The sequence below is a fragment of the Penicillium cosmopolitanum genome (assembly GCF_028827165.1).
Source record: "Penicillium cosmopolitanum strain IBT 29677 chromosome Unknown utg000008l:1.0-4398992.0:1.0-4402845.0, whole genome shotgun sequence".
NCBI lineage: Eukaryota > Fungi > Ascomycota > Eurotiomycetes > Eurotiales > Aspergillaceae > Penicillium > Penicillium cosmopolitanum.
In genome coordinates, this window is record NW_026622678.1 from 641162 (window position 1) to 662018 (window position 20857).

The 20857-nt window shown below is 49.8% G+C and overlaps 8 protein-coding genes across 8 annotated transcripts; 7 read left to right on the top strand and 1 right to left on the bottom strand.

The window, feature by feature from the left end:
• Nucleotides 1-904: 904 nt before the first annotated feature.
• Nucleotides 905-5917, top strand: N7509_006794 (translation initiation factor eIF2B catalytic subunit epsilon; the record flags this gene model as incomplete). Its single annotated transcript, XM_056631431.1, has 11 exons — nt 905-985; nt 1093-1149; nt 1212-1336; nt 1396-2567; nt 2625-3285; nt 3665-3671; nt 3718-4216; nt 4335-4459; nt 4506-4867; nt 4933-5819; nt 5889-5917. 11 exons carry the CDS (start codon nt 905-907, stop codon nt 5915-5917), a joined length of 4005 nt encoding a protein of 1334 aa, XP_056486982.1.
• Nucleotides 5918-6592: 675 nt separating this feature from the next.
• On the bottom strand, nt 6593-7033 carry N7509_006795 (uncharacterized protein; the record flags this gene model as incomplete). Its single annotated transcript, XM_056631432.1, has 1 exon — nt 6593-7033. One exon carries the CDS (start codon nt 7031-7033, stop codon nt 6593-6595), a length of 441 nt encoding a protein of 146 aa, XP_056486983.1.
• A 369-nt stretch (nt 7034-7402) lies between these two features.
• On the top strand, nt 7403-8269 carry N7509_006796 (MBL fold metallo-hydrolase; the record flags this gene model as incomplete). The annotated part of the gene is made up of 1 exon (XM_056631433.1): nt 7403-8269. The coding sequence occupies one exon, from the start codon at nt 7403-7405 to the stop codon at nt 8267-8269; it is 867 nt and encodes a 288-aa protein (XP_056486984.1).
• A 657-nt stretch (nt 8270-8926) lies between these two features.
• N7509_006797 (bZIP transcription factor) lies at nt 8927-10254 on the top strand (the record flags this gene model as incomplete). Its single annotated transcript, XM_056631434.1, has 4 exons — nt 8927-9091; nt 9200-9613; nt 9809-10100; nt 10163-10254. The coding sequence occupies 4 exons, from the start codon at nt 8927-8929 to the stop codon at nt 10252-10254; spliced, it is 963 nt and encodes a 320-aa protein (XP_056486985.1).
• Nucleotides 10255-12424: 2170 nt separating this feature from the next.
• On the top strand, nt 12425-13927 carry mrsA (putative mitochondrial carrier protein; the record flags this gene model as incomplete). The annotated part of the gene is made up of 7 exons (XM_056631435.1): nt 12425-12462; nt 12697-12766; nt 12831-12866; nt 12947-13079; nt 13155-13247; nt 13312-13368; nt 13431-13927. 7 exons carry the CDS (start codon nt 12425-12427, stop codon nt 13925-13927), a joined length of 924 nt encoding a protein of 307 aa, XP_056486986.1.
• An 857-nt stretch (nt 13928-14784) lies between these two features.
• Nucleotides 14785-17368, top strand: N7509_006799 (uncharacterized protein; the record flags this gene model as incomplete). Its single annotated transcript, XM_056631436.1, has 3 exons — nt 14785-14874; nt 14925-17082; nt 17148-17368. 3 exons carry the CDS (start codon nt 14785-14787, stop codon nt 17366-17368), a joined length of 2469 nt encoding a protein of 822 aa, XP_056486987.1.
• A 905-nt stretch (nt 17369-18273) lies between these two features.
• N7509_006800 (Gfo/Idh/MocA family protein) lies at nt 18274-19715 on the top strand (the record flags this gene model as incomplete). The annotated part of the gene is made up of 3 exons (XM_056631437.1): nt 18274-18389; nt 18468-18601; nt 18667-19715. The coding sequence occupies 3 exons, from the start codon at nt 18274-18276 to the stop codon at nt 19713-19715; spliced, it is 1299 nt and encodes a 432-aa protein (XP_056486988.1).
• Nucleotides 19716-20310: 595 nt separating this feature from the next.
• On the top strand, nt 20311-20736 carry N7509_006801 (heat shock 9/12 family protein; the record flags this gene model as incomplete). Its single annotated transcript, XM_056631438.1, has 3 exons — nt 20311-20344; nt 20432-20624; nt 20697-20736. The coding sequence occupies 3 exons, from the start codon at nt 20311-20313 to the stop codon at nt 20734-20736; spliced, it is 267 nt and encodes an 88-aa protein (XP_056486989.1).
• Nucleotides 20737-20857: the final 121 nt, after the last annotated feature.

The window sequence follows — 20857 nt, forward strand, 5'->3', positions numbered from 1 at the left end:
CAATAGGGTTCTTTCCGGTCTAGGGATTATGTAGCAACGAAAAACAAGAAACTGCCACGAATTCCTTGTTGAACCGGTTCAACTGCTTGATTTTCTCTTGACGGATCCGAATGGTTCCTGCGCATGGGGAGGGTCTAGACCGCGTCGACCCCCCACATCCCTTTAACCTGCGGCAGCTGAATATTATTAGCAGCTCCAGAGTAGGTTATAGGCATGGGTTGTCCTTTAGCCTGATCTGCTGATGATCGGCCTACCCTAAGTATGTACCTATGCATGTAATGAATCTGCGCTATCCTGGAATGCAGCCCTCTACGAGTATGTACGTAGTCCGAATGCCAAGCTTATTTAGTAGGAGTCGACCGTGAGAGGTGTATCCTTCCTGGCGTTATAATAAAATTGAAACAATGAATATTATTCTTTTTCTCACTCATACGCGAGACTTGTGTGGACTCGGATGATACAGCCACACTCTATGTACCTAGTACTACCATAGGACACAGCTAAGGAACAATACAGGGGTTGCGGTAATCAGGGCGAAGACCGCAAAACAAGTAGATATATTGAAACTTCAAACCTGCTTAGAAAATCCAATCCTACTCTCTTCACTTCGTTTCCTACTCGGTATCTCTAAAAGATTCGAATTTTATGGGTTATCAGCCAAGTTGGTCTATTTGCTGCGGCTTGCAGGCTCTCAGTCTCAGGGCGGTCAGCCAGGTCCCGTGACCCAGTTGAATAAAAACAGTGCAAACCATGCAAACACATCAAGGTGGGAGTCATTCCGCGGCTGGCGGGGGTTTTTTGTGCCCTTCTTTGTTAGCGACAGTATTGCTTGTACGTCTTCATCGCGAGCTCTTTCGGTGCCGTTAAGATCATATCCACTGACCAGCTTCAGAATCCTTGAAAAATGGGTCCGAAACAAAAGGGAGGCGGCTCCAAATCGCGGGGCAATGCGACAGAGGAAGTCGAAGAGACCCTGCAGGCTGTGGTAGGTCTTCTCGCTGGGCAAGATGGGAGGGTAGCTACCTGTTTGCTGCCTTGTTACTCACGTCCGATCGAAACATGAATGGTTGCTAATAGTTTATGGTCGAATAGGTCCTCGCAGATACCTTCGAAACTCGATTCGAGCCCTTCACTCTTGACAAGCCCCGGGTATGTGGCCCTTGCCTGCAGCATATTGAAATCGCATGCGCTGACGAAGTTGAATGAAATAGTGTCTCCTACCGCTGGCCAATACTCCCTTAATCGAATATACCCTGGAATTCCTCGCCAACGCCGGCGTGGAGGATGTCTTCCTCTACGCAGGCGCTCATTCCGATCAATTAGAGAAATACATCAAGTACGATGACTCGAGTTTGGATTGGAGCTTGAAGAAAGGGACTAACTATATGATTCTAGTGCATCGAAATGGAAAGCTTCGTCCTCGCCCTTCAAGCAATTATCCTTTCTCAAATCCGTGTCGAGCTCGGTTGGAGAAGTAATGCGAGACTTGGATTCCAAGCACCTCATCACAGGAGATTTCCTCGTCGTCAGCGGCGATGTCATCAGCAACCTGCCCATCGAAGCCGCCCTGACAAAGCACCGGGCTCGCCGCGAAGCCGACAAAAACGCGATCATGACTATGGTTCTACGGGAGGCCGGTCGAAACCATCGCACCAAGTCCACCTCAATCTCTCCAGTCTTTGTGATCGACCCGACCAAAGACCGTTGCCTCCACTACGAAGAGATCGACCACCACTCCGAGGAGAGCCATGCTCGTTTGAACATCGATGCCGAGATTCTTCTGACACATGCGGAGCTTGATATCCGACAAGACTTGATCGACTGCAGTATTGATATCTGCACACCCGACGTTCTGGGCCTCTGGTCTGATAGCTTCGACTACCAAAGTCCGCGGAAGCATTACCTGTTTGGTGTGTTGAAGGACTATGAGCTGAACGGCAAAACAATCCACACACACATCATCAAGGATGCCTATGCTGGTCGAGTCCGTAACTTAAAAGCATATGATTCTATCAGCAAGGACATCATATCCCGTTGGACTTATCCTCTGTGCCCCGACACCAACTTGCTTCCCGGGCACACTTATGATCTGCGTAAGGGCAGTTTGTACCAAGAGCAGGGCGTGTTTCTTGCCCGATCCTGCGTTATTGGGCGTCGCACGGTCATTGGACGCGGCACCAGCATCGGTGACCGAACAACAGTTCATTCTACTACATTGGGCCGCAACTGTAAGATCGGACGAAATGTTAAGCTCGAAGGAGCCTATATCTGGGATAACGTCGTTGTCGGCGACGGCTCTGATATCCGCGGCGCGATCATCGCAGATGGTGTCGTCATTGGCAAGAATTGTACCGTCCAGGCCGGCGCTCTACTTTCGTACAACGTGAAGATTGCAGACAGCGTTAATGTGAGCAGCGGGAAACGAATCTCCAGGTCCAAGCGTGATGGCAGCGTTGCTCCCACCGAGGTGGATGTGGTCGGCGAAGGCGGAGAGGGATATGAGTTCATCCAAGGCGAGGATGAAGATGACGATCCGGATGACGTTAGTGTCGCATCCTCTGGACTCGGTATGTTCGAATTCTTTCCAGGTAACTGTTATAGAGACGGTGCTAACAATTTCCTAGTGTATCGCATGCCAGGACTTTCGCTCTCCTCTGCCTCAATCTCCACATTGTCATCCGAATTGTCGGAAGGCTCCTGGGGACGGTCTGCCCGAAGCAGTTTCTCTGATAGCGCGGAGCGAGACGACAATTTCAACGCGGATGCAACGGGCAGTGTCCTTGAGAGTCTGCGTGAGGGTGTCTCTGCCGACGTGGTACAGCTGGAGCTGGTTAGTTTGCGTATGACTGCCAATGCCTCGGACATTCAGGTTCGCCGGGCGATCGTCACTTCATTCATGCAATACATTGAGGAGCTCATGGCCAAGGGCAAGGGCGCCAGTCAAGCCATCCACCAGGTCTTCTCGCAGTACACCGAGGTGGTGGACCGAACTTTGTTCGATCGGAATAAGGACGACAAGAAAGATCAGGTTGATCTACTACTTCAGCTCCAGCAGGACTTGATCAGCAGGGAGAAGGGTGATACTGTCCTTCTGTTTACGGCGAAGGAGCTATATGAGCTTGAGTTGGTAGACGAAGAAGCATACGAGCAGTGGTGGAATGATGAGCGGTCTAGCGAGAGTGAGGAGATGAAGAAGGTGCGCGGTCAGGCGCAACAGTTTGTGCAGTGGTTGGCCGATGCAGAGGAAGAAGAAAGCAGTGAGGAGGAAGAGAGCGACGAGGAGTAGTCATGTATCATGTACTACTGGTATTTTCCGATCGATTGCCATATTTTATACCACGGCACAATCTCGCATTAGACCACCCAAAAGATTTCAGTTGACAACGAATTCCATGATTATGAGTGCAATATGAGTATGAGTATAGGATGGGTCGCCAGTGTGTGTCGTACGGTAGTAACTAACTGTAACTACTGTAACTACTGTATGTGGTGGACTGACGGGGGTACTCGTACGTGATGTTTCAGGCATCCAACGGGATCTCCCGCAGACCTTTGCGGATCACTTTGGCATCAACCACCAAAGGAACTGGCAACGGGCACAGACACCAACACCAACACCAACACCAACACTGGCAGATATGAACTAGACTGGTCCACCTGTGAGTGAATCAGTGAGTCAGAACAACTTGAATCAGGCTTCACCCTGTTGCCAGATAGTTCTGCCTGCATTATTTATCATCTCGCCCCCCCCTTCTTCCCCACTCCCCCTCCGAACCACCACTCGAACCGCCCAATTTTCCCGGTGACGTTGTGGCTCACCACCCTCTTTTCAACCCCCTTCACCCCGGCTACCTGCCACCCATTTCCATCACGCCTCCCTCTACGCGGAAGAGAAAGGCAGCCGAGGCGGCGATTACGGACGACCAGCCTCTCCCCGAATCCGCCACCAAGGCTGCCCATACCGGAAACGCCACCCTTGTCGGTCGCTCGCGCAAGCCTAAGCCTAAGCCCGCTTCGACGGGTCCCGCGACCACCTGCCCCCAGTCCACCGAGTCGGCCAGTTCTGCGAGTTCCACCTGTCAGAAGAAAAGAGAGCTCGCGACTCCCGCGACCACTGAAGCCAGTATGGACTCTGACGACGATTTCATGAGCGATGTCTCCAGTCAGGACGACTTCTTGGACATGCAGGGGAGTGATGATGAGAGTCTAGGCGAAGGTACGTATCTGACGGAGACTTGGTCTGAGGAACACTCCCCCCCTCGATCTAAGAGGGATCCCACCTTGATCCCATTCCTCTCGAATGTCAGGTCATCAACTAACTTCTTTTCTCCCAGCAATAGACTTTGGTGATTTAGATACCGGCTTCTCCGACGACAAGGACCTTCTCAAGCAGAAGCGGAAACCATATGAGGTCGAATTCAAAGTTCTCAACCCCCCAGAAATCGAACGCGAACAGCTTGTACAAATTAACGAGGTTTCCGCTATCCTTGGCCTACCCCCCAGAGTCGGCCGCGATCCTCATGCGGTTTGGTCGTTGGAAGCAGGAGAAACTCATCGAGGGGTACATGGAGCACCCAGAGGAGACATTAGAAGAAGCTGGGTTAGGAACCAACTTTGAAGGCACGGCGAAAACGGAGGTCGTTCCAGGTTTCAGCTGTGAGATTTGTTGTGAGGATGGCGATGACCTCGAGTCGTATGCGATGCGCTGCGGGCACCGTTTTTGTGTCGACTGCTACCGACACTATCTTGGACAAAAGATTAAGGAAGAAGGAGAAGCCGCGCGGATTCAATGTCCCGGAAACAAATGTCATCGCATCGTCGATTCGAGGTCACTTGATCTGCTTGTTACGGACGAGCTCAAGGGCCGGTAAGAGTCACCACCCTCCCGTTTCGAATAGAGGCATGATTAGCTAACATGCATCTCATCACTAGGTATCGCACACTCCTCACGCGAACCTATGTCGATGATAAAGATAACCTACGATGGTGCCCGGCACCAAACTGCGAATATGCGGTCGACTGCGCAGTGAAAACCCGCGACCTTCGACGCATAGTCCCAACCGTCCGGTGCATATGTAAACATGAATTCTGTTTCGGCTGCTCTGTCGCCGATCATCAGCCTACCCCATGTACACTGGTCAAGATGTGGCTCCAAAAATGCGAGGACGACTCCGAGACTGCCAACTGGATATCAGCCAACACCAAAGAGTGCCCCAGATGCGTATCTACGATTGAAAAGAATGGTGGTTGTAATCATATGACCTGCCGTAAGTGCAAGCACGAGTTCTGCTGGATGTGCATGGGTCTCTGGTCTGAACATGGCACCAGTTGGTACAACTGCAACCGCTTCGAAGAAAAGTCTGGACACGATGCCCGCAGTGCCCAGGCGAAGTCGCGTGCGTCTTTGGAGCGATATCTTCATTACTACAACCGCTATGCGAACCACGAGCAATCGGCAAAGCTGGATAAGGACCTTTACCTCAAGACCGAGAAGAAGATGACTAGCCTGCAATCACAATCTGGACTATCCTGGATCGAGGTTCAGTTCCTCGACACCGCATCTCAAGCATTGCAGCAGTGCCGCCAGACCTTGAAGTGGACATACGCTTTTGCGTTTTACCTCGCGCGGAATAACATTGCGACAATCTTTGAGGATAATCAGGCGGACCTGGAGATGGCCGTGGAGGGTCTCAGTGAGATGTTCGAGAAGCCTGTCTCGGAACTCGCTGAACTGAAGGTGGATATTCTGGATAAAACCGCCTATTGCAATAAGCGTCGGGTCATCCTATTGAGCGATACCGCAGAGAATTTAAAGAATGGTAAGTCATATATACGTCCTCGTCTTATCTCTTCATGATCATGGAAGAACTTGCGCTAATATTATTCAGGAGAATGGTCGTTCAATGTCGAGTGGTAGCGATACCTCCCCAGTCCTGATAGACGATCTCAGATGAGAATTTGACGACATGAACGAACTTCCTTCCGACTCTCCCTCTCCCATTCGTACCAATTACCTACCCACCTTTCACACATCTCCGCTTCCCAACACCATCCTTCCGACCAATCTTCGCATCCTTCAATTTTGCCCTCATGACGCATAAGCCCCAATGGAGTCGCGCAGTTCGAGCAAAGAGCGTATTGAACCCTTCTACCTTCCTGAAACCTATTGAAATGACCCAGCATGTTCTGACAGATGTTTTTGTGTTCCCATCTATTGATTGCTTCTCGAGGCTGCGGCGCCGAGGTGTTGAGACTTTTTTTTTGTAGGGATTACCATGGCCAACAAGCAGTGCTCTCTATATTTTCATAACGAAGTAGCGATTTTCTTCTAAACCCATTATTTTCTTTGGCATACTATCTCGCGAAACTACTACTACTACTACTACTACTACTACTACTACTACTACTACTACTACTACTACTACTACTACTACTACTACTACTACTACTACTACTGGTATCGACTGTAACTCTGATGTATCTTTCACGACGGCTATCTTCCTACTACTACTAGTAGCCCTGGAGTACATACATGCTCCCGAGGCCCTATAGGGAAATGTGTACAAAGACAATGCTTGACCCATTGCGTACCCTATTTTGCGAGATACTCTCCGTATTTGACCGCCTCGTTCTGATCCATCCACTGGTCCCAGAGCTCCTTCTGTTGCACAGGTGGAATCATGCCATTTACGCGCCAATTGTCTGCAGGGTGCTCGTAGATATTGTACTCCCACTTGACTCCCTTGGGTGCCAAAACCGGCTCCACGATCTTATTGACACTATCGATGAAAGCCAGGCGGGCCTCTTCGTTGGGAAAAGAGCGGGCTGCGTGATCGAGGACGAAGAAGACGGTATTTGGGGGTGTTTTTCCACCACTGTAAAAGTTGCCAATGCGGTTTTCGTGGAAGAAGACGTTGACTAGGAATGCGGGAATTCCTAATTTGACGTAATTGTCCGTAATGGCTTGGGCTAGTGTGTCTTTCTCTGCTTTGGAGAGTGTGTCTGGCGTTACTTCGAAGGTCCAGCGAGGCATTTTTTGGAAAGGTATCTGCTTTGGGCAAGAATGGGGTGATAAGACTTGGCTGTTTCAAGATTTAGTAGAATTGAAATTAGAAATTTAAACTGGCCTTTATATTCTCGCTGCTGAATTCTTTTGTGAGAACTATGATTACTTCTAGGCCGAGTCAGCCGAGGACCGATATCTTTCGAGTTGATTAATCAACAAAGCGTTTGTGTCGCAATGTGCTGGGTTGTTGACGCATCCATACATGTGGCCACTGTTGAACACAACACCTCGGCTGAAGATCTGGTACATTCAAAAAGACATAAAGGGCCAAGCATTATCCTCTTTACTCGCATCTCCTCACTTCCTTGCCGTCTTTCCTGCATCCAGCAAGTCAACATGTCTTCCATCCTCCAAGCCGACGTTTACGTCTCCTCGCGCCTTCCGATATCTATGAAGCGCATGGGGGAAACAAGTTACTTCTCTCCGATATCTTGCACACTAATCCACGGTGACTCCGAAGCCGTTTTGGTTGACACGCCCATATCGATTTCCCAAACCGAAGACCTAGCCGCCTGGATCAAGAAGACAGCACCAGGGAAAAGCCTACGCTATGTCTACATCACCCACGGACACGGAGATCACTGGTTCGGAATTTCCATCCTCCGCAACCACTGGCCTAATCTTTGTGCCATTGCTACACCGGGCACAGTCGAGCACATGAACGAGCAGATCAAGCCTGAGATATTGGAGGGAACATGGCATGCGCTGTTTCCGGGTGGACAAATTCCACAATCTCTGGAGCTAGCCAAACCAATGGACTCTCTAACATTCAGCGTCGAAGGCCACGAGCTTCGCGCCATCGAGGTCGGTCATACAGATACATACAACACGACTGTACTTCACGTGCCCAGCATTCGACTGGTCGTTGCGGGGGATGCTGTTTACGGTGATGTGCATCAGTTCTTCGGTGAAGCAAGCACAAAAGAAAAACGACAGGAGTGGCTGCGGGCTCTGGATAAGATTGAGGCGCTTGATCCGCATACAGTGATTGCCGGACATAAGCGGGAAGGAACAGTAGATGGCCTTTTCAATCTGCACAGAACGCGGCAGTATATTTTGGATTTTGAAGATGCGGTGGCAAAGGCGTCGAATTGGAAGGATTTAGCGGGGGATATCCAGAGGCGATATCCGAGACGGATTAATCCTCATGCGATTTTAAGGGGTGCCATGGCGGCGTTTCCCCCGGTGTCATCAAAGGTTTAATGCTTTGCCTAGCATGTGTAACTATCGAGCAAGAGGACTGTGGGCGATAACTTATAATACTACCTAGGTATCGGCCTCTGTACTGTGAAGAGGAAGCAACCTTGAAAGTGAACTCGAAGATAAATAGTCGATTTTCTCCTTAATTCGTGGCCTTACAGTACTTACTAGTAGTTAGGTACTCATCATCCAATTTGGCACGACGGGCAGAGTATACTATATAGCACCCCTTGCCTGCTCTTGACCCTTCTCTCTTACTATCACAATGTCTTTGGATCTTGTGAAGCACAATTACGAACTTGAACCGTCACGGTGTTCACCTCATTGTCGGAACCTACTATATTTCTATGCGCATGAATTCGTATGCGCCCAAGCATTAACTTCCAGCTGGATGACGGCAGGCAAAATCTCATAACGACGATCACATTCATATAATCATACAAAAACCCGATTTTCCAGTCACGTGAACAAATATTGGATGTTACGCCCAATTATGGTAGACTCGCCAGGGATATATGATGCCAAAGTTGGACCGCGGGTGATTGACTGGCTGATGAGTGATCATTCCGAGTGCCGAGATGTTGTAGTTCAGCTCCCGAGAGACCGAATCTCCCACCATCCTCCATTTCAATCATCCCACAGAATAACTCTACATGTGAAATGGATTCGTACAGAGACGATTCTTTTGCCAGCCATCGTCCGACCTCGTCTGCCGTTGATGAAATGCAGCCCTCCACAGAAAGGGTCGCCAAGCAGCGCAAACAGCGCAAGCGACCAAGTGCGCCTGAGCAGTCCGCGAGTCAGGAAGGCCTAGAGAAGAAAGAGGTAATCACTCTCATCAATTAATTTTGGTTGCTAGCCAAAAAAGACAGACAAATAGACAGATGGATAGACAAAGAAGAAAACAAAAACAGCAAGCTGACGCCTATACAGCGCCGTCGACGGCAGCTGTTGCTGGCGCAGCGGGCATATCGAGCACGCAACAGGGCTCACATTCAGGCACTTGAGAAACGTGTCGCGCGACTAGAGTCTGCTCTTGAACGAACAGGCCAGGCGATCATTTCGTTTACCGATACTCTTGTTGAGCCTCAAGCCCTTGCTTCGCATCAGAAGATTGCATACCACCTTCGCGACACTGTGAAGACATGCCTCGATATAGCGAATGACTACCTGGAGGATGTTGCTGGATCAAATCCACCCGAAACATCGCTGATCGGTCACACATCAATCGTTCCGCAAGCAAGTGCGAGAGATGAACAAGAGGAATGGCCTCTTTCGGAAGGCCATGCTGGCTTAAGCGTGCTGTCTCGTAATCTACTCCCCCCGTCTGCACTAAACGGTGCAAAGGTAATAGAAGCACCGGTCTTCATTGATAATTTGAGGATAGCATGTTTATACCAGGGCTTTCTTTTGCTTAATAACCCCTCTGTCCCCCTGGAAGCCTTAAGACGACCATTTCGACTCCTGTTATCACTCGTTACGCGAGAAACTATTACATCGTACTTTCATACTTGTCTATATGCCAGATTAAACAATAAACAGCCAGACGACGTCAACTGCATTCCCTCCTTCAGGCTAGGCGGAGCCGGTACTCATTACCCTGAGGTTGTCGCATCAAACCAGGTGGGGTCGAGATCGGAGCAACATGATCCTTCTATGATCCACGATACTTTATCGTCATTTTCGCCGGAGGCTCAGAAAGACCTTGATGGACAGTGGTTTGATCTATTTGATCTAGTGGGTTTTCTACGAGCACAGGGAACTACTCTTTCAATGGTGCCACCAGTCGATGATACCACACATCGTGCAGTAAATGCCGTGGATTTCACAGCAGGTGAGCTTGCATTCTCTTATACTCTACTCCTGGAGCTTTGGTGCCATCTAACGATTTTTTAGCTTTGATCGGGAAGGGAATATGTCTAGGTGACACTCCTGGGTTCAAGCGGAGCGATGTCGAAATTGCAATCGACTCTTCGTTGTGGAAATAATGCATGGTCTCTTTGGCACAATATAATAGGCTCCAAATTATATACGCACGACTTTTTTTTTAAGACTGCATGGTTCATTCATAGTGTAGTAGTGTCATTGAGCCTAGTAGATACGTTGTCCACGGGTGTAAGTGATGTTAAAGCTGATATTTTTTCGTAAATGTTTCAAAGCACCCACAGACCCACACTAAAGTTATTTATTTGACATAGCTGTGCCATCATCCCCCTCAGTAGTACGAGTATTATACTAGCCAACGGCAAGATTCTTGAAATACTTGGTGTTCAAGTTTTTGAATGGATTATTGCTGCAGAGTCCGAGTCAAGCTTAGGATCTAGGCATGTTCCTTATCCGCTAGCCTACTAGTATGGATTATTGACAATGATAACCTTCGCCGCATAACGCTAGATAATTGAGTGAAAATGGCAAGTCTGCAGGAAACATCACGATGATGGGACTACTACATACTAGAACATAGGCATGGATTTATTTATGGCGATGCAAAAAGAACACCCCGATCGTTTCACGTTAGTCACAAATAGCCAAAATCGTGCCTTCTGCAGGGTCTATCTCCTCCTTAAGTATCTAGATGGTAGCTTGGGCAACCGCAAATGTCACTTGGATAAGCACTCAGGGGCCTTGCCTCCCCCAAATTGGAATTATGCATTTACCCTTGCCGAAACTCCAGTCAGGTGGGACATGGAAGTTGGTCCCAGGTGCCTTTTTACGTACTCGTACGAAGGCGACCAGCAGGGGTTAGTTCAGTCCACACGGGCTGACGCCCACCCGGACCTCGGCAGGCCGGCCGGCAGAGTCGCGTGGTCGGGCACAGCCAGCCCCTGGTTGAAGATGACCTCGTATTGCCTAGAAGAGACAATGAGACAATTCATTTCATTCCATTTCTTGGCTCCGGCTAAGTTCTATGCTTGAACAAAAGACCAGGGCATAGTAAAGATGGAAGTGAGTGATGGAGAGGGAATACGAGTAGGGAATATGACCATCAGATAAGGAGGAATCTTTTTGGCAACTGTTGCCTTCCCAATAGGGAACCCTGGGAACCATTGGATGTGTCTCCCTGCCTCTCCACTTTGTCAAAGATTTCCAACGGCCTTCTCGAAGCGATCGCTGGTTCCATGAGTAGATGTTGATGGAAATTGTTGGGTCCTTTGATCCACTTGGAAAGGGAGAAGACGACTAGTTTCTCCATGCTCAGCACACTAGTCCCAGATCGCAGACAAATTAAATGAAGGGGGCAGTCTTATCAGATTGATAAAAGTGACCAGTGCCGTTACGGGGAGGTACTTGACCATTGAGTGGGCCAGTCATAGTGCAGGGAGGTACCGGTCGGTACCGATGCAGGAGTGGGAAGGTACTGCCGATACCAATAATACCAATACGCACTTACCTAAGCTCCGTCATCGGATCTTGGATACTCACGGAGTCACGGGGGAGTCTGGCCGGGCATTCTGAATAATCCATCAGTCCCCCTTGACAAAAAAGAGAATTACAAGTTTAAGGGAGAAAGTACACGGGATCGCACGGAAGGTCCAAGTTAAATAGATCCAAATGGTCTAATCATGGTAGCCTATAGCGGAGTATTGGTGAATACATTGCTTGGTTGGTGTTAGTAGCAACTCGGAGATCGGGATATTCAAAGGAATTGGGGGGGCCTCGGAGCCAGTGGAATCCGGCGAAGGTCGGCCTTGCAATAATTTATTTCCCTTTAGTGCCGCGGAGCCTGTAAGTTACTAGTACTAGTACTACGAGACTCTTAGTCTGATCTCCCAAGAATTTCCTTCCCCTTCTTCTCCGTGGATCCAAAAGCAAAAACACTACACTCTACACACTACACACTACACACTACACACTACACACTACACAAAAAAGCAACCCAAAGGCTCAGGGTCAAAGAGCAAACGAACACGTTGCGACCTAATATTAATCTCGGTGTGGTGTGAACTTGCTCCCCCCCTGGTTCCTCCCGTTGTGGGCATCCCGGGCCTGTTTTGCTCCACGGAGAACCCGTTTACCTCATCATCCTTCACACTTCTCAACTTCACTTCCCTGCGCACCCTCAACCCTCCTCTCACGCCATCCGTACGACCCTCTCCCCTCTCCGACGCATACCTCCCCCCGACTCGCGCCAGCTGCGCTTTGAGCTAGCGGAGCTTCATGGCGGCTACCGACCAGATCCCCGAGCAGGAGTTTGAGTAGGTGCTTCTCCATGAAATTTCCTCGGGCGGCTTTGCAATGGCATCGCGGATCACGACCATGTCGGTCGGCTTCCTCTCTACGAATTGACCTTCCGACCGGTCATTCAGTGTGATTTTCTGCTTGCTGGCTCTGTCCGCTATGTAACCTCGGCTTTTCGTGGCTACTGCGACTTCTCTCCCTTTCCCTTCGCCCTGGGTCATCTAATGGAAACTAATCGGATTCTTCACTAGCTATGAAGCTCTTCCCTCCAACTATGGCCTAGGCCGTAATATGCTCGCGGGTGCTTTCGCGGGAATCGCGGTATGTTGGTTAAAAAAATTCTGGGACACGGGGATATTATTGGAGCTGACAATCTCTTTCAAAGGAACACTCGGTTATGTACCCGGTTGATCTGCTTAAGGTGAGTTCTGCGTCGCAGGATCCTCAAGTCCTCAATGGAGAGCTCGGATGGGCACTGACGCAAATTTTTGCAACTCCTAGACCCGCATGCAAATCCTGAACCCCTCTACTGGTGGCTTGTACACCGGTTTGACGAACGCCGTCTCGACAATTTACCGCATCGAGGGCTGGCGGACACTTTGGAAGGGTGTCTCAAGTGTGATTGTTGGCGCTGGTACGTTGTTTTTCGGGTTCTGGGCTTCTGATGGCCGAGTAGGAATTAGTAACTAATAATTTTTGGCGACTGTAGGTCCGGCACACGCGGTTTACTTCGGCACATACGAGATCGTGAAGGATCTAGCGGGCGGAAATGTCGACGATGGTCATCACCCGTTAGCAGCTGGTATGTGGTTTGGTTCTTGGACTTAGACCGGGATAGGCATGACTGACACATTGGCTCTGAATAGCACTGAGTGGTGCCTCGGCCACAATCGCAAGCGATGCGTTGATGAACCCATTCGATGGTGAGTAATTCGCCGTTACAGACATTCACAGAACGCTGGATCTAACCCCTTCTCGAAAACAGTCATCAAGCAGCGAATGCAAGTCCACGGCTCCGTTCACAAGACCATGGTGCAATGTGCCAAAACCCTTTACCGAACTGAGGGTCTTCAAGCCTTCTACCTCTCCTACCCTACAACTCTCTGCATGACCGTGCCTTTCACTGCGACCCAATTCGTTGCCTACGAGTCGATCTCCAAGATTATGAACCCCAAGGGAGACTACGATCCCTTCACCCACTGCATGGCAGGTGGTCTTGCTGGTGCCTTCGCGGCCGGTATCACCACTCCTCTCGACGTGGTGAAGACCCTTCTCCAAACTCGTGGTCTGGCCGAAAGTGAAGAAATCCGCTCGGCACGCGGCCTGTGGAACGCGGCCTCCATCATCAAGAACCGCTTCGGCTGGGGCGGTTTCCTGCGCGGCATGCGCCCTCGCATTATCTCCACCATGCCTAGTACCGCCATCTGCTGGACATCTTATGAGATGGCCAAGGCGTACTTCAAGGACCAAGGCCTTGACTAGGATAATTCCCGACCTGATCGCCGCCTGTCGATTTAAATGCCATCTCCCAGTTCGGCAAATCGCCTCGACTCGCTTCTCGCCTTGGGCGTTGTGCATACACCACGCGACCCCTTCTTCAATTTTTTTAACTCCATTTTCCCTATCTCTTTTTATTTCTCTGATATCTTGAGGCGACATGAGTCTTTTTTTGGCATCTGGCCAGGTCCTTGGGATGCGGGCAGAGCCTGCCATACCCTGGGGGTGTTGCATCTTGGGCCTGAAGAGCCCGACTCGATCTTCTTGCATGTTTGGAGCTTCTGTTGACCAAAAAGCGATTCTAGCACTGTATAGTTTGGAACCAAAGGGGTTTGGAACGGCATCAGTAAGCCGGCCTGGGGGTATCGGATCTCTTTTCTTCATTTTTCTAAACTCTCTCCATCTTCCCCCCCCCTTCTCTCCCCGTCCGATGTATCCTCTATCCTTACCGGCGTTGGAACGTGGAACCTCGGGTTTTGATTATCTTATGCGGGCTGGGTTCTGTTGCATCGATATGTGTTTTAGTGACTGGTTCTTTGTTTTTCCGTTATTTTTCTTGCATGTACCCATAGACGTGCCACCACGAGGAATCTAGATGTGATCAGATGTTTATTGCTTTGATATAGTATTAAAAACCTCCTGCTATCAGTAGTACTAGCAACATTGATAAATACTACGAGTAGTAAGTGTATAGTACAGTCATAATGTCGGCTGTGTCCGCATGCAGCAATTCGGCGGACTGACGACGTCACGCGAAAACTCCTCCGCTCCGGGAGATCACCGCTGCCCTTTCTCCCCGCCAACAACCTGCAGTGACATGGGTGCGGGCCTTCCTTTTCCCAATGATGCGCCCACGGCCCGCGTCTTCCCTACAGAAGACGTACGATGAATGCTACTTGCTCTGTTCGACTGCGGTCTACTTTGAAGGCCAGGTAGGTGCCCCGTGACCCTTTCCCTCGGCTTCAATTGCTCATGACATCAGAACAACGAAGAGGAAGCATTGAGATCCTGGCGGTCCGCTCTCGATACGATTTACCATCACAATGCTCGTCGGGTCCCGTCGAATTATACCCCCAAATCCGAAACGGAGAAGGCCCTCCAAGATTCTATTCGTGCACTAGAGACCCAATGCCGTGAGCGAGTCGATCTGCTATCGGCCCTTCGCGAGAGTCGGAAAGAAAGTGCCGAGGCCAACGGCGGAAAAGAACCAGCAACTCTTACCAAGGGTAAATCTCCTGCAACTATGTCCGCTCCGCCATCTTCCAACCATCCCGGCTGGATTGGAGATGGCACCATCCCAGCAGTTGGCTATACAGATCTCTCGAAACCAGCCGCCATACCTGGGAGACCTCCACCTCCGTCGATGGGGAGACACAGTTCTGATACTCTACAACCCTACGATGACTCCCTCCCATCTGGCTTGTCGCCGGCCGGCTCGCCTGCGTTACGAATGAACTCAAACTCGTCCGACAAGACTAAATCCCGCGGGTCAAGCCCTGAGCGACGAAAGATCATGCTGACGACGCTGCGCAACAAGGATGGGAAGAAGAAAGATAAAACGGCCAAATCGAGTTCTAAGCGCAAGGAAACCCGACCGGTCGCCTCAAAAGCAGCTGGTCTTGCATGGGGCAACCTCTACCGATCATCGTCGATCGACAAGCCCTCGAATGATGCGGCGGTGGCTTCGTCTCGAAGTCTTGCCAATGATGCAAACGCTCGCCGAGATGCTGATCCAAAATCAAGCTCCGGCGAAGAGCCTGTATTGGCGCGGCCACGTCCGCAAAAGACAAATTCTTCCACGGATCGGATTCCACCTGCAAATTGGCGGGAGCCTAAACATGCACCTGTTCCACGATCTTCGCCCCGGCCAACTTCTCGAACAACCCCGCGTCAACTTCAAGCGGGCTCCGATCCTCGTCGGTCCCAGCCTTCGGAACTGGCACCGGCACCAGTCATCATGCCCGACCCGAAAGATTACGCAACCCCGTCATCGCCCGGCCCAAAGCCATCTATCAAACCCAAGCCTGTGGCGCTGAGGTCGTCACTTCAGCCTCCACCACGCGTGACACAAATGACCAAGTCAGAGGGTAATTCCCGGTCAGCAACTCCTCGAAAGGACTCCGAGGCAACTACTCCGAGCAGCAAGCCGCGGACAAAATCTGCGCCGAGGACAACACAAAGTGGACAAACATCCTATATATCGCCATCATCCGGTAGTGATGATATTCAGCGTGGAATGAACCGAATGGCAATCTCGGGGGCGAACGGCAGCAGCAACAGTGCGGTTCGGCGAAAGCCACCACCTGGTAAGCGCCGCGAGACACCACCATCGAGCGACGAAGAATCCTGGGAACAGCATTCGTCAGAAGACGAAGACCAAGAAGCCCAAGATATTGTGGAAATTATGAACAAACTACCCAAGGGTGTTGATCCCCAGTCAGCCCGTCAAATCCTCAATGATATCGTCGTTCGTGGCGACGAGGTACATTGGGAGGATATTGCGGGACTGGAGCCGGCCAAAAAAGCTCTCAAAGAAGCTGTTGTCTATCCATTTCTCCGGCCAGATCTATTCTCTGGCTTACGCGAACCAGCTCGCGGCATGCTTCTTTTCGGTCCTCCGGGTACTGGCAAGACCATGCTTGCAAGAGCAGTGGCTACGGAATCAAAATCAACATTTTTCTCTGTTTCTGCTTCAAGCCTAACATCCAAATGGCATGGTGAAAGTGAAAAGCTTGTTCGTGCTCTATTTGGACTGGCCAAGGCTCTAGCGCCATCTATCATCTTTGTCGACGAGATTGACTCCCTTCTATCTGCGCGGTCATCGGGCTCTGAACACGAAGCCTCGCGCCGGTCCAAGACTGAATTTTTGGTACAATGGTCAGACCTGCAGCGTGCCGCTGCTGGTCGCGAACAATCGGCCCGGGACAAAAAGGAGGGTGATGCCAGTCGAGTACTTGTATTAGCAGCTACCAACATGCCCTGGGATATCGACGAAGCAGCGCGTCGCCGCTTTGTCCGTCGACAATATATCCCATTACCTGAACACCAGGTCCGCGAACAACAACTGCGCACATTGCTCAGTCACCAACACCACGAGCTGAGCGCCGAGGATATACAGGTTCTAGTCCATGTAACAGAAGGTAGGCTCTTTCCCACTCACTCTCTTGTAAAATCTAGAAATCTCTCTCTGACTTGACTTCGACAGGCTTCTCTGGCTCAGATATAACAGCACTTGCCAAAGATGCCGCCATGGGCCCACTTCGCAACCTCGGCGAGGCTCTCCTCCACACGCCTATGGACCAGATCCGCCCAATCAAGTTCCAGGACTTTGAATCTAGTCTGTACTCCATTCGACCTAGTGTCTCATCTGATGGGCTACGCAAGTACGAAGACTGGGCTAAAGAATTCGGCGAGAGGGGCGGCTAGTCGGCCCTTACCAGTCTTTCATGTCAACTGCAGCCTCGTCTCTTGTAGAGACATTCTTGGGTTTTGCGGAATGAAAAGCAAAGTATGGAATCAGCGATTATGACGTTACGTTTCTGTGTTTTCTTGTGGCATATGCGATACTCTGCGCACAATACTCGGCCGGTCCGATTCTGGTCATGATTGTGTTTTCTCCTGGTGTTTCTATTTGATTTTCCTTCTCCTTCCTCGGAATGTGGTATCTCACTGTTGGGCATTTGATACCAGGTTAGGCTGGGCTTGTTGGGCCATGGTGCATGGGAATTCTTGGTATGCTCTTTTCATAGAGATCCTGGGTTACTCTGGAGGGCTTGGTGGTACTAGTTTATGAGCATGGAGTTTAGTGCGATATTGAATAACTTGAATGATGAAACGCCAGGCGACTCCTAAACGATCCGGGATTCCCACTCCGGCAACAAATAGATACCGGCAAGAAATCCAAAAAGAATTCTCTAAGCAGGCCTTTCCCTGGAGCAGCTGAGGAGACTCAAAGGCGCACATCTCAATTTAAACTCAGTAGAGTACATTGCATCAATACTCAAGCATTTGATATTCTCGGCACTAAAAAAAGCAATTCAGGAAACAATCCAGAAGAGACTTCAAATGAATTCTGATAATAAGTCTTGGATTAATCTAGTCTAAATTGCCATGTCCTTCGGCTGCCGTTCTTTCTCCCAGCTTAGAAGTGATGCGAGCCCGTCCACAAGGCCCCACGTCATGACTCCGCGTCTTCCACCGCCACGTCAGTCTGAGTACTCATCCACCAAAGGCGGGATATCACTCGGAAACTTCCGTAGGCATTCTAAGCATTTTCTTTTTTTTTCTCAGCCCACTACCAGAGATTGGAATTTCATGGGTCATGCTTAGCAATGCTATTCTTCGATTCTATTTTACGAGTCTATAATAGTGTTATCAGCCCGCCCATAACACCGAGGAAGAGGGACGATGCTATCCGCATCGGCCTCATTGGGGCAAGTACCATAGCGTATGTATAGCCAAGCAGCTTTCTTAATCGGTTCCCTCTTATATTGACCTACCTTGCTAATTCGTCGTTGTGCTTCAGACCGTTCGCAGTGATCACACCAGCAAAATCACATCCCGATGTCATCGTGGCCGCTGTGGCTGCGCGCGATATAAATCGTGCTGAAGCATATGCTCGAAGATATGACATTCCGGTTGTTCATTCTACGTATCAGGGTAAGCTATCTCACTACCCCCGGTTCGTGGGGTTGATCCTTGCTAATACTACGACATGCCCCCAGCTCTACTCGAAGATCCGTCCATTGATGCCGTTTACATTGCATTGCCAAACAGCTACCACTATGAATGGTCACTTCGCTCAGTGCAAGCCGGCAAGCATGTCTTGCTAGAAAAGCCCTCTTGCTCTAATGCTACCGAAGCTAAGAAGCTATTCAAACACCCACTAATAACCGCCCCGAATGCACCGGTACTTTTAGAAGCATTTCACTATCAGTTCCACCCTGCATGGCAAACTTTCTTAACTCAAGTACACCAGTCCCCCGGCTCTATTGAAAGTGTTTCCTCTCAGTTTTACCTACCCCGTCTACTGTTGGGGAAAGACGACATTCGCTTCAAATACTCACTTGCGGGAGGTTGCTTGATGGATGTTGCAACCTATTGCGTGTCTAGTGTACGCCAAATAGTGGGACGACAAATCAGATTGACCCCAGTCAATATTGATCATCGTCCTTTGTCTATATCGTCCAATGAAGAGCCACAAATCGACGAAGCCGTGACGGCAACATTCCTCACGCCTAACTCCCAAATCGTTCGAATTCAAGGAGACCTGGCCTCGGCAGGAGGTTGGTTCTCTTTATTGCCCGCTTCTTGGACAAAGGCTCTACCTACTTTGCGATGGCCCATGAGTGAGGCCGTGTTCGAGCCGGTGCTGGTTGAGTCTATCGTGCAGGAAGATGGCGTCCCACTTCAACATGTATTCAAGCGAACCGTCAGGATCTGGAACCATATGATTCCTTATATCTACCACCGAATCGATACATCGGACCAGCATACCCTTCAACGAGGCGAAGAGGTTATCAGATCCTGGAACGAAACCAGCTATAAAAAGGCGTACAACTGGCCGAGCGGAGACAAGCGTGCTGCAGTATACAAGGACTGGTGGTCTACCTATCGGTGTCAGTTGGAGGAGTTTGTAAACAAGATCAAGGGTCGCCAAGGATCTGGGGTTTGGATCGATGGAGAAGAGAGTATTGCGCAAATGGAGACTATCGATAGAGCTTATGAAAAAGCGGGACTTGGACCTCGTCCTACTAGTAATTTCGAGATTTAACTTGTGCCATGCTGGCATATGCGATGCAAAAAAAAACAGTCAACAGAAGTCACGTTTCTAGAGAGATCTATCATAGGACAGTAAGTTAGCAACATAGACTTCAAGTCAATCACCTTAGACCAAGTAGAAACTGCCAAACTATGAGCCGAATCTGGCAGCCTTACACTAAGCCCAATCGGGATCCCAGCCACCACAGCCACATCTTGGCATTCAGTCATCTAAACGTCATTGCTACAGTGGCGTCTGTCAACAGCCCCGACGTCATCGGGAAAGTATACCTCCGCGTTGTACAGCACGCTGATTTGCGGACCAACAGATTGTCAACCAAGGTTTCAAGATAATTGGCAGCCGAGGCAGTTCGTAGTTAATTGTTTGTACATTGTATTTGTATAGTTTGGCCAGAAACTTGGTCATTATCGCAAACAATATGTAGACGACGTCATTCAAGTTCTCTTTGGAGTCACTGGATTCTGGTCTATATAATGGCCCTGCCTGGACATCAACTCTCTTCCTTCTTCAACACTCCACATTCCAACACATCTTCTACTACTCTTCAAGTTCTCAAACAAATCAAATCTATCTACCATCAACCAACATGTCTGACACCGGTCGCAAGGATTTCTCTACCAGTATGTGACATGCAGCTAGCTAGCTACCCACTCTCAACCAGTCTTCCTATCATATGTATTGGACCATACTAACAGCTCCTCTCTCAGAGGCCAAGGAGGAGATCACTCCTGACTCCACCAAGTCCACCCAGGACAAGGTCAAGGAGACTTTCACCGACACCACCGACCGTGTTGCTCGCGGATTCCAGACCGATGACAGCAAGGGTGGTGCCCAGGAGGCCTTCGACAAGACCCAGCGTGCCAGTGACAACAATGTTCACGGCGGTGCCAGCAACTCCATGTAAGACAACCCCTCCATACCTATCCAATATAAGTACCAAAGTATAGATACTGATCTGCTTTCCTTTCACAGTGGCGACAAGGTCAAGAACGCCCTCGGTATGAACCACTAGGCACATCGTTCTTTGTGACACACTGTGGCCGTGGCTATGATCTGCCTACAGATGTGATCGCCATGATGATTCAGTAATGCGTCGACGATACCATTTGCTTTTCTCGCTTTAGTTACCTTCC